At 39.0% G+C, this 12,336-nt stretch overlaps 2 protein-coding genes across 3 annotated transcripts in view; both read right to left on the bottom strand.

Moving 5' to 3' along the window:
* Positions 1-549: 549 nt before the first annotated feature.
* The window catches only part of LOC117755431 (nectin-4-like), a 26,413-nt gene continuing 14,626 nt past the window's right edge, over positions 550-12,336 (bottom strand). The window contains exons 2-7 of the mRNA XM_034575228.1: positions 8,410-8,488; positions 6,708-7,046; positions 6,310-6,612; positions 4,962-5,058; positions 3,572-3,726; positions 550-2,728 (exon numbers count right to left, since the gene is read on the bottom strand). Coding sequence (XP_034431119.1) covers positions 2,604-2,728; positions 3,572-3,726; positions 4,962-5,058; positions 6,310-6,612; positions 6,708-7,046; positions 8,410-8,476 — 1,086 coding nt within the window. The 5' untranslated portion in view covers positions 8,477-8,488 and the 3' untranslated portion in view covers positions 550-2,603. The remainder of the gene's footprint in view (positions 2,729-3,571; positions 3,727-4,961; positions 5,059-6,309; positions 6,613-6,707; positions 7,047-8,409; positions 8,489-12,336) is intronic.
* The window catches only part of LOC117755435, an 8,266-nt gene continuing 7,923 nt past the window's right edge, over positions 11,994-12,336 (bottom strand). For both annotated transcript variants that reach the window (XM_034575240.1, XM_034575237.1), the window contains one exon: positions 11,994-12,301. In XM_034575240.1, coding sequence (XP_034431131.1) covers positions 12,188-12,301 — 114 coding nt within the window. In that variant the 3' untranslated portion in view covers positions 11,994-12,187. The remainder of the gene's footprint in view (positions 12,302-12,336) is intronic.

The following is a 12,336-nucleotide window of genomic DNA, read 5'->3' as shown; positions in this document are numbered from 1 at the left end:
TGGAAACGCATTTGTCCATCTTTATTTACAGCCTGTGGTATAAAAAGTCACTCTAAAGTTCAACAAAGTTGGTAACCTGAGCAATCCGAGTTACGCAACTCCACCAGTGTAGACAGGAAGAAACACCATTAACCATTTCAATGCACATAAGGTCATGTGAGTTTTGTATTCAGACAGACGTGAAGAAAATGTGAATTGGTGCGTAGCGACAGATGTGACAGGTGGTGGTGGTGATCAAAAACCCACTCTTCTTCATCCACATCTTAAAAAACAAACTGATTCTTTCCTTTGGTGTCAGAACAGTGGCTATTCACCGGACTTAAATGCAGAGTTCCAACAAAGACTTTTTGTTTCCCAGAGACTGGCTTGTGACAGCTGCTATTTACATTTTCAAAACAGAGCCAAAAACCTCTGCCCTTTACTGGGCTTTACTCGAGTTAGCAACCCTTAATCCATGAAATACTATGTGATACAGGGAAAACTATTTTCTTTAAGTAATATTCACCATCAAGGACGGTGGGTGTAGAATAAACACACTGTAAATCATTCCTTGTAATGCTTATCTCGCTTTTATTGAATACAAGTGCAAATAACAGTAATCCAAACTAGTGCATTAGTTAACAGGAGATATAACCTAAAAACAAGGGTAAAGGTTTAAATGTTAAGGCACACAACAAGCAAAAAACATTTCAGCACTTCATTGAAAGGGTCTCTTCGATTCTTAAAAAAATATACACAAACATAAACAGAGCCCACTATGCATTAATGTTTTCAGCCTTTAAAAAGCAAAAAGATAGAAAAAATTACTTCGTTGAATAAAGAATACAATAAATAGAAGCAGTAGTTTACCATCCCCCTCACTTTAAACTTACAGGACACATAAACATAGGCTACATCCACACTACTACGTTTAAGTTTTAAAACATCATTCCGCCATGTTTACATCTGTCGTCCACACTAATAGAGTTTTTGAGCATCTAAAACAAAAAGCTTTGGAAACGCTGTTGACCTTTTAGTTTAGTTTGAAAACACCAGGGCTGCATTGTAGTCTGGAGTATGAACAGGCAAAAACTAAGTTCTTTAGAAACGATGACACAGATATAAAGCTTACATAAGTAAGAACGAATAAATAGTCCAGCAATACTAAAAGAAGTAAAAAAAACATGACGACTAAAGACTAAATCTGAAACCAAAACTATTTAGAAATTCGAAAGCTCCCCAGATGATGAATCCTTTAATCTTAGTGTTTAATGATCCTCTGACCTACTGGTTTACCTGGATGAAAAGTAACAACCCACAGAACCCGCCAGAATAAACGTTTAACTAGTGAAAAATGGTGAAATGTCATAAATATAAATAATGATACTGATAACTATCAAATGCAAGCATGCCAACTTAAGATGGAGAACACCTTCATATTTTGTTTGGCAAGAGAGGGAGAGGTTGTTCTGTACCCAGCTAACATGCGTTGGTGCATTTCGGAGCTGGTGTTGCATTTCTTTCTCAGATCATTCAGCAAAATTGTAAAAGACTTCAGCTTATCCTTTTTTCTCTTCTTTGTAGTGATGTAACACAGAATGTCACTGTTGACTTCAGTCTGACTTCAGTTGAGGAACTCGAACAAGCAACAGATTGATTGGAAACACATTGAAAGCTTGTTCAACACTGCCTTGTACTGACATATCAAAAAAATATCCAGTGAAACACATAACCACTTGAGGTAAGTACAAATACTCACTCAGCTTCAGTTGAGTTCTATTCAAGACAAGCATAATTATTTTAAACACAATTATTCTGTGACACTGTATTTATTACTTTTATCACTATAAGTTTCCTCTTCAAATCAGTCAGTCAGTTTGTTTACATGCAGAACCAGGTTATAGTCAGTTTTCATATAGATTTGGGTTTTTTATGCTTCTCTTTGAAGTTTCTAATCATATAAAAAAACGGTCAAGGAAAAAATAAACGACATAACTACAGTGTACGTATAGAAATTCAACATTCAATTGTGGCTTCCTCTGATTTTTTTGCGTAACTTGGTTCCGTGTGTATATGTTAACGTGCTGCATGATCCTCTACAAACCACTGGCACTCCAAAAAGGTTTTGTGAACACTTCACCCACCCCTCCATCGAGTGAGTGAATTCCTATTTTTGGGTCAAATATCCCTTTAACTGATGCACAACACCTGAGCTGTTTCACCAGTTCACTGGACGAACACATGTGTAGCACAGGTGGATGTCATTCTCCCAAAGACACAAAATGTTAGAAAGAAAACATCATGAATTTCCAAAGTAACGGCTATAATGAAGTGTATTGTTATCATAAAATACCCCTAATAACTGCATGATAAATAGCTTTATTATTAATTAATGTTTTAAATTTACATTTGAGGGAAACTTACGAGCCAAATAGTATTGCAGCAAATTAAATATAACATATTTCTTCTATCTCTGCCTGTATTACCGTTTCTTCTGCTTCTCGACGGTCCTCATTCAAAGACGCATCGGCTCCACCATCTCCCCGTCTGTGGCCGCGGCTTCCCTAAACAATCAAACATCAGTTAATAGAAGATATAATAATTAGATATCAAATACAGTATTGCTAAACTTGGTACCTTGAAACTAAACATGGTAGTTTGTCATGTTTATAAACATGCCACACTGCTGCAGCTACGATGACAATGACGATCAGAAGAGCAAATAAGATCCAACAAACAATGCAGGATTCTGTACGGAGAAAGAAACACAAGAAAGAAGAACACAGTTAGAGGAAATACTGATGAATACTGTCAGTTTATCTCCCTAAAACTTGTCACTGTGGTCAGTGATTGATGGGTACATGTCGAGCTCTGTAGTGCTTCAGTGTGCACTGCAACTTGGTGATGAAGTACAATGACACACACACAATTTACATTTCCAGGTGTCCCCAAGCCCCAACATTCAAATTCGACTCGAAACGAGGTGATTTACATCGTGGTTTAGGCCTAAATGTCAGCTGATATCTTTCTATGAGGTGCATTCACGGACCGTCGGACGTGCTAACGCCCACTAGCTTAGCCACTTCCGGTTGACTTTAAGGCTTAAAACATGGTGTAAATGACCTCATTTCAAGTCGAATTTGAATGTCGGGGCTTGCGGACACTTGGATGACAGCACACGAGCAGTTTGGAGGCATTTTATGTTTTTTTCTGTTGTTTTATTACGTCTCAGTCACCAGTTACTTCAATTGCATCAGATTCGGCTGCTACAAAGTTTACTTCTGAGACTCCAGAAGTGTTTTGTGGACTCAAACACTTCACCCACCTCTCCATTGGCTTAGTGGTGAGTAGATAATGAGTGAAGTTTCATTTTTGGGTGAACTATCCCTTGAAGAAAACCTTGACAGAAGGCGAATGAGAGGAATCCTGACTAAATACATGCAGCAGTCCTGATGTCCAACTCTATCATTAATTTAGGGAAGAAATACATTTTGGGATTACATCGCTTTTTATTTTAATTAAGAGACACACACGCAGACACACACTCAGATTCATAACATATTCAAACACAGAATGCAAAACTAGACCTCACCTGAAATCACAGATCTAAAGATGTAAACAAAGCTTCTTCCATACGGGTTAAATGTGGTACACAGGTAGAGGCCATTCAGGTGAGGGCTCCTGGTCAGAAACTGCAGCGTTCCACCCTCTACTCTGACACCAGACTGAGGCCACGCTTGGTCAACTCTGAGGCAGAGAAAACAACAATGAGTATCAAACATGGAGCCAAGTGACGACTGCTGTAGAGACATAACATGTTTCACGCTGTAGAGATGTGCAACTAATCAGATGATAAGTTTAGATTCTAGCTGTCTCTAGAATTTCAAGTAGTTCATAAGTCATAATTACAAGTCTATAGGCCCTGTTCACACCTGGTATTAAAATGCATCCTGAATGTGTTTCCTGTGACTTGTGATTGGATCTCACTGTAGGAGCCATAAATAAGTTAAAAAAAAGATATTTTTAGTATTATGTTGCTTATGATATAAGATGTAATGGATTTGTATTTTGGGAGTATTATTTGTTATTTGTTGTTTACTTGTGATCATATTAATTTGGAAGGAAATAGGTCATAAGGATAGGGCCGGGGGTTATAGTTTATATAAGCACCTGTGTAGGAGGGAGAGAGGGTGAGTGGGGACGCTGTATTTTTTGTTGACCGCTAAAACTTTGCAACCTGCTATTTTCCGTTAGTGGGCGTTTCAATAAGATGATCTTCTTTTTATTTAATAAAAAAGGTAGTGATTTTTGGATCAGATCGTCATTCAAATTATTAGGCCCTACCTCAGCCTCTCAGTGACACGTTTGTTTTCCCAAAGTCGCTACACTCACGTATTCACTCTGTATGCAAATAATATGTAATTTCTGTCCGTGAAGTCAAATGATATTTAACCCAGTGTGACTATCAGTGCGTGTGTCAGTAAGGCTGCTTTCAGACATGCACTGGACTCCGCAGATCATGTGTGAACACAAATGTCAGAGTGAGACACTCCGCAGTTTCTACGGACTTCATCCAACACATCCACAAGATTGTTGTTGTTCTGGGTTTGTACCCTCATGGTTGAATGCACTTATTGTAAGTCGCTTTGGATAAAAGCGTCAGCTAAATGAAATGTAATGTAATAGTAATAAGTTTTTCCTTACTCTTGTTGAGGGTTAAGGGCAGAGGATGTCACACCATGTTAAAGCCCTATGAGACAAATTGTGATTTGTGAATATGGGCTATACAAATAAAATTTGATTGATTGATTGATTGATAATAACCTTTAGAAATGATTCGTTGCAATTGTGATTATTCTCCTAACTTCAGTAACACAATATACAATTCAAACGCATCCAAATTCATATCATAAATGAAATAAATATATTCTTGTTGGGCTAAGACATTTTCCACTGAAATGGATGGATTCTAATTACTGTACCTGGTCCAGTTAAATTCTGCTTTGGGGTTGGCATCAGTCACACATTGAAATGAGTCTTCTTTGGGATTTGCACCAATTTTCACTTCCATAGGCGCAACTGCAAGAAACCGAAGGTTAAACACCACGTGTGGTTCTCATCCCACTGTGCACAGGGTTATCTTGTTTACTGTGGGCTTTTCGTTTCAATGTTTCAAGGTCATTTTGGATCAGCAAACTTGAAAAATAAAGGATTAGCTTAGCTTCCTAACTGTTGTTAAACTGTTCAAAAATCCTTTGGGTGCTGCAATTGATACATACAAAAGGTTTTCATTAAAAACATTTTTAAAGCTTGTATTTCTCATGTCTGTCCACGTTTAAAGTGAAACAGCTGCTTTTAAAAGAATGCTGTTGTCTGAGATTTCAGTACAGACTGCTGCTTCTCACACAGAGAAAGTAAATCAGGGTCAAATCACCTCGGACTGCAAGGCCATGGACTTCATGCGACTTCTGAACTCTTTGGATTTTACTCAACATATTGCTGTTCCAACTCGGCCACAAATTAGATTTAGTGATATTTTTGATAACAAGATTGTTGATACTAACCTGTCAGATCACTATTGTTTGTTTTTTGATGTGACCATAGATGGTACAAGAACAAAATGGTACCCAATGCCTCATTAGCAGACGCTATCTATGTTCATCCTCAGCTGCCGAGTTCTGTACTCTGTACTTAAGCACTTCCAAAAGCTCTCTCTAAGGATTTTAAATCAATCCACGAAAAAGTTAATCATATTAACTCGGCAGTGTGGCACCAGAGACATCCAAAAAGAAATCATAGACGAAACTAATGTCATGGGAAAATGACAGAATTCGCCTGCTAAAGAGGGAATGCTGTAGAGCGGAGAGAATGTGGAGAAAGAGCAAACAATCGACACAATAATTGTTACACTAATGCGTCATGGGTAAAATGATGACGGCATTACATTTTATATCCAAATATCAAAGGTCAACTTCACTGCAACATCATAATGTTCTTCATAAAATTTCCTGGCCATTATTCAACACAATAAGTCAAGAACAGCAGGGACATATTGAGACTGTACTACTGAGGCAAACACCAACAAGTTTGTAATTATGATTTTAAAACAGGCAACAGTGTTTACCAATGGGGTGCAAGGTGTCCTGTAATCCGCAGCACAGATTCAACCACCTTCAACATGAGAGCAGCGCTTGAAAACACCTTTGAGTGTGCAGGGCCTTTAATATAATTAACCATTAGGAAAACTGTAATCTTTCAAAAAGAATTGTTGTTGTGAATGAGAAATAAGCCTCATCAGAAACTGAGGTAGAGGAGTGTTTGTATACTCACAGTAAACTTGTATAGTAAAGGGCATCTCTGTCTCTTTCGACAGGGCTGGACTGGTGACGACACAGTGGACCACCTGTTGGTTGATTCCAATGGTAGGTACTCCAAACAGGTAGCTGACTGTGGTAGTCATACCATTGTCATGATGCGTGGAGTTGGCTGTTGCCCTCAAGTTTTCTGCTAAGCTACCTGTGAGCCACCTCACGTTTGCCGGAGGCTTGGAACCAGCAGCCGTGCAGGTGGCAATGCAAACTTCTTTATCAGCCAAAGTAGGAAGGTTATCCTTCACACGTATGTCAGGAGGCACTAAAAGAGTTATCAGACACAAAAGGTTAACATGCCCAAGAAGGGAATCTTCTCTCATTCACACAAAAGATTTTTTAACCAAATTTAAATTTTACCGAGCACATCCAGATGTATATATGTGTTGTGACTTCCACTGGGGAACAAAGTGAAGATGCAAGTGTAGATGCCTTCATCCAGCAATGAGACATTGGATATCTGAAAAGATCCATTAAACTCATTGAAGTTCCCGATAAACTTAATTCGATCATCGCGTCCATTGACATACTCTGGTCCATTTGTTTTCAGAACCGTCAAGAAATAATTATTTGTTTTAACTCTGGTCGTCCTCTGCCAAGAAATCTGGGTGAGGGTCTCTGTGGTGTCAACAAGTTGGCAGGTGAATGTAACTGTACGTCCTTGCACCACAGTCTGGTTTCCTCCAATCACCTGGAGAGCTGTAAAAGGCATAAAACCTATCAGACTATTTGAAAGCACAAACAGAGGTAAAAAGCCACATGCAAGAAATCCTAAAACATTTGATTGGACTATCTGGCAGCCATGCTTTGTTTCTTACACCTGCGCTACGTGGCAGCTAACAGGTGGCTTGTAATCGTGTGTTTCTGGTTGAATCGTTCTAAAGCAACTGAACTGGTTTGTTCTCTTCATCCTCTTTACTGATTATTATTATTATTATTATTATTATTATTAGGCATTGTGAGTTGTTAAATAGTAGTCACCATGCGTTTAGTATATGCCTGGTGACTGGTGTGTGTTTGACTTCATGTGTCTCTGTGCAGTGCTGACATAACGTGATGCATGCTGGTCTTAACACAAAGCGGTTACAGTTTTTCACCTGCAGCTGCAGCACTTGGAAACCTGCTGTTACCAAACGACTCACCCTGATTGGCTGAAAGCTTCAACGACACTCTTTTAAGATTAATTATCAGCAGCTGCTAATCTCCAAAGAGGATGTGGTGCCTATTTGACTTCCTTCTGACACTTATTCTTTACAGATGGCCACTAACCGTTACCATTTTAAGTTTCTATAATTGTATTTGTCATGTGCAAGTTAGCACAGGAGCAACAGTACAATGAAGGTGTTGGACGAGAAGAAACAGGTCAGCTCAGCAGAGCAATAAGTGAAATAAAAGCAAAGTAGAAAGAGCTTAATATTTAAATAAAAAGTAAAATACAGTACTAAAAACTATATACACTCCAAGATACAATGTAACATTTGATTATGCAAATGTAGTGACAACTATAAACTGTACCTTTATTAATTATCTGTACCCTTATTGATCCTTAATATACAAATATAATGAATATAAATCTCATCATCAGAACGAAACACAAATAAATTCCATCATTAGAAGTAAATATAATTATGATACAAATATAATTATGATCATTCGAAGTAAATACAGATATCATACAAATATAAATATGATCATCAGAGCTAAATACGATGTGGAAAGCACTCCCCTTATATAAGATTTTCTCCACGATTATTATATTATTTCAGCATTTCTATTTTCAATAAAAATGAATTTATTTGTCGTTACTTCCTGTGAGTAACCGTCTTTTCTCAGGACGTGTGATTCTTACAGAAAACTTTACCTCTGTGCCTGTTAATATTATTATTCTGTCAACTAACTCCCCTTATTATAAGTATTATTTTTATTATTAGCTTAACTAGCCTATTATCATGACGTGTTTTCATGGAGCCTCCTTTGTCCTCTCTCCTCATGCTCCCTGCTTCAGTACACGTTATCAAAGGCGACTGAACGGACAGAATATTAAAGAGGAGGAGCATCTTACCGTTTGTCTGTGTGTTCGCGTTCAGGAGGAACAATAACATGAGCCACATGTTGTTGAGTTCCTCCATTTATCCATTCATGTCTGAGCTCGATGATACAGAAGACCGACGGGGAGAGAAGACGATGATTCCGGTTCAGAAAACTCCCATTAATTTGGTTTACTTTGCTCCACTTCTGCTTTCCCCCCCAAGTCATCTTCGTCTTCTTCTTATTTCCGGCAGACTAGGAACTATTTCGTGCATTACTGCCACCTAACGGTAGGGAATCATCACTGCAGTTTATGCGATATAAATTTGTAATTTTAAGGAAGTGCAAGACTTCCCCAGCTCTCTCCTTCTTGTACATCCCATCAGCAAGCAGTGTTTTTACAGAGAAAGTTTCAGTACCCACTTTGCCTAATCCTATAAAAAGCTCCCTCCTTTCTTTGGCATAGAGTGGAAAATACATCAGAATATGTTGGACAGACTCCAGGACTCCACAGTTGTCACAGTTTCCATCTCTGTGTTTTCCCACAAGCACCAACCCACTTGCTAGTCCACAATGCCCGAGCCTTAACCTCGTCGATTTGATTTCATCTATTCGAGGCATGGATATGTTATTGACAGGTTTAACTGATGCTTGGATGTTATATAGCTTTCTTCCTCTGATGTCTCCATCCCGACCTTGCTGCCATATCTGATTCAGCCTCTCCCTGATGATGCTACGACACTCCATCCTTCAAGTTGCACTTGCACATCCACTGTATTTCTGCCCAAACTTGCCTTTGCTGCCCTTTCCACCACCTCATTGAGCTCAACCCCAACATGTGCTGGCACCCATAACAAACCCACGCTGCTTCCCTGCCTCTCCAATTTAGAGACCATCATTAAAATCTCCCCAACTATATCTGGCCTAGCTCTGTTTCCCTCTCCCCCGTACCAATGCCACTAGGGCAGATAAGAAATCTGTGCACAGTACAATGTCATCCCAGCCTCCATCTTCCACCCACCACAGCCTCCACAATAAAGCAATTCACTGCAGTGAATATTGAAATCCCATCTGGTAGTCTTCTACTCTGACAGATTTGAACATGGGGGATGTATGAACCAAATCCCACTCTATTGCTTTCTGGATCCCTTGAACCATCAGTGTAAATATTAAGATGATTCTTTAATTGACAGATCCACATCAGCTTCTGCCCACAGCCATGGAGGGACAGGTGGCCAGCATACAGAGGGCCCTCCTCAATTCCACTTAATCCAAAATCCTCTATATATTTTCTTATAGAATAAGATACAATTACCCCTATTAATCCTACTACTACATTCTATAAATTCCCAGCATTCACAGAGCAAAGAGATTGATGGAAGAGCTGTTCCAAATCCTTTTAATTTGATCCAATAATTTTGGGCTAATTTTGCACGTTGCAGCATCAGTGGAGCCTCCCCTGCTTCCACCAGCAGTGCAGAGACCGGCGTTGACCGGATTGCTCCTATACACAGTCTCAAATCCTGAACAACATCCAACTTTGCCAGAGTAGATTTTGCTGCTGAACCATACGCCAAGCACCCATAATCAAAATGTGCTCTGATCATAGCCCTGTAGATCATCAGCATTACATTTCTATCTGCCCCCCAGAAGCACCCAGTCAAGCACCTCATACTATTTATAACTTTCTCACACTTAATAATAATTTCCCCCACATGTTCTCTATATGTCAGTTTTTCATCCAACCATACACCTAAAAACTTAAAGACCTTGACTCTTTCAAGGGGTTCTCCATCCGATTTGAGTCCCTGGCTATCTACATTCTTTTTCCTGCCAAAAATCACATGTTTTGTCTTTGATACAGAATATCTGAAACCCCACTTATCAGCCCGAGCCTGCACCTTATCCATAGCACCCTGCATCTGTTTCATCAAATATCTAACATTGCGACCTCTCTCCCATATGGCTCCGTCATCCGCATACAGGGATCTACCAAATCCATCTCCCACTTCATCAAACACCACTGGGGACCACTGGGGACAGCACTTGAGACATTATTTCATCTAATGTTTCCATATCCAACTGGAGACAAGGGGTTGTAATAATTTATTTCTGAAAATCTTCCTGTTGAGCTCCATATTTCTATCACAACACACTCAAGCTCTGATAGCACATTTACCCTCCTGTATTGAATTCCCTCCCTTACAAATACTGCACATCCTCCCCGTGAAGTATTACGATCTTTGAGCAGACAAACATATCCCGGTAATCCAAAATTAAGATTAGGTTTCAGCCACGTCTCTTGTACACATATTAACCCTGGTTTTTCTTTAGAGGCATCTACACATTGTTTAAACTCTTGCCCATTGGCCACCAGACTCCTGGCATTCCACTGGAGGATAAGTATCATCATCTTCCTCTGTTCGGCCTCCACCTGTTTTTACCTTTCCCTTCTCTAGAAAACACACGTCTGTAAAGTGTTGATGGCTCAACCTCTTCAATTCCAAGAACCCTCTCAGCAGTTTTCACCTCATCTCTAACCACATCTGAATTATTTTTTGTCTGCCTCATGTCACACAATACTTCAACAATAAAGGTCAGGAAATGAAACTTGTTTACCTCCATTGAGTCTTCTGTTTCACGTGTTACTGGAGTGGAGCCTCCCCCTTCATTCCTCCTCATTTCCTCTACTTCACCACATTTAGTAACTTTTTTATCAGCCTCAGCATATGTGGTCCCGTCATTCATTTCTCTGTACTGCTGCACCCTCTACTTTGCTCCTCAATGACCGTTCTTCTGTTTGTGGGGTTTCTTGGCTGTTTTAGTTTATAGGTGCATTATCGCCACCTTCTGGACTGGAGTGGGAGCAGTAGCTTGGCAGCAGACAAAACTAAACAAAAATTGTATTATTATTTTCTTAAGTCCTGTTTCGCTTAAGTAGTTCATTAGAAGCAAATGTAAATTCCTTGATGTTTTTCAAAACACATTTTCTCAAGTAATATTTTGCTTTTCGTGATAACAATTCCCATCTTTGTTCATTATGTTTGTCAAACTCTATCAATACATGAGTGACAGTTTCCGTATTTTTTTTGCAGTGTTCCAGTCGGGTGCTTGCCAAAACAGGAACCAAAGCAAAGCAAACCAAAGAAGAACAAACAACCAAACAGAAGCCTTAACACATCTCAACATCAAGTATATTTTACATCAATCAATCAAATTTTATTTGTATAGCCCATATTCACAAATCACAATTTGTTTCATAGGGCATTAACGATGTGTGACATCCTCTATCCTTAACCCTCAACAAGAGTAAGTAAAAATTACAAAAAAAAACACTGAACAGAGTAAAAAGAAGGTAGAAACCTCAGAGAGCCACATGGGAGGGATCCCTCTCCCAGGACGGACAGAAGTGCAGTAGATGCCACGTGTAATGGAGAACATCAGTAAGATAAGGGTATTTACAGCATTGATTAGAATAAACAGTTTGTAGCATAATGGAAGGTAAATTAATTGATGGATTATTGTCAGTAATGTCAGAATATCAGAGTAGGAATATTGTATATCATGCATGTAATGGTCACATGCCCAGCCACAGAAAGCTGGTTACCATAGAATAATGTGAAACATTGCTTTAGGATATTTTTACAACATATATCGATATAAATATATATCTCATTAAGCTTGGCCTCTGTGAACATTTATGGATTCATTTATTTGTATACATCATCATAAACAAAATGTCCTCTCTCTTGTGATACCTGTACAACATCTCTCTGTATTCTTATTCAGCTGTAATGTGATCTTCATACCTCTCAGTCAAGTAGAGGCCATTGAACTGGGTCTATTGGTTCATATTGACCACCGCTTGTAATTAGTCTGTATTCTGCACAACTTTGGGGTTGAGGAGGAAGCGCCCCCTGTAGGTGCTGAAAAGAAGAATAGATCAGAATCCAAACAGATT

This window comes from Hippoglossus hippoglossus, chromosome 21 (genome assembly GCF_009819705.1).
Source record: "Hippoglossus hippoglossus isolate fHipHip1 chromosome 21, fHipHip1.pri, whole genome shotgun sequence".
In the NCBI taxonomy this organism is placed as follows: domain Eukaryota; kingdom Metazoa; phylum Chordata; class Actinopteri; order Pleuronectiformes; family Pleuronectidae; genus Hippoglossus; species Hippoglossus hippoglossus.
Note: the sequence above shows the minus strand (reverse complement) of the source record. Positions and strands in the feature narration are given on the sequence as shown.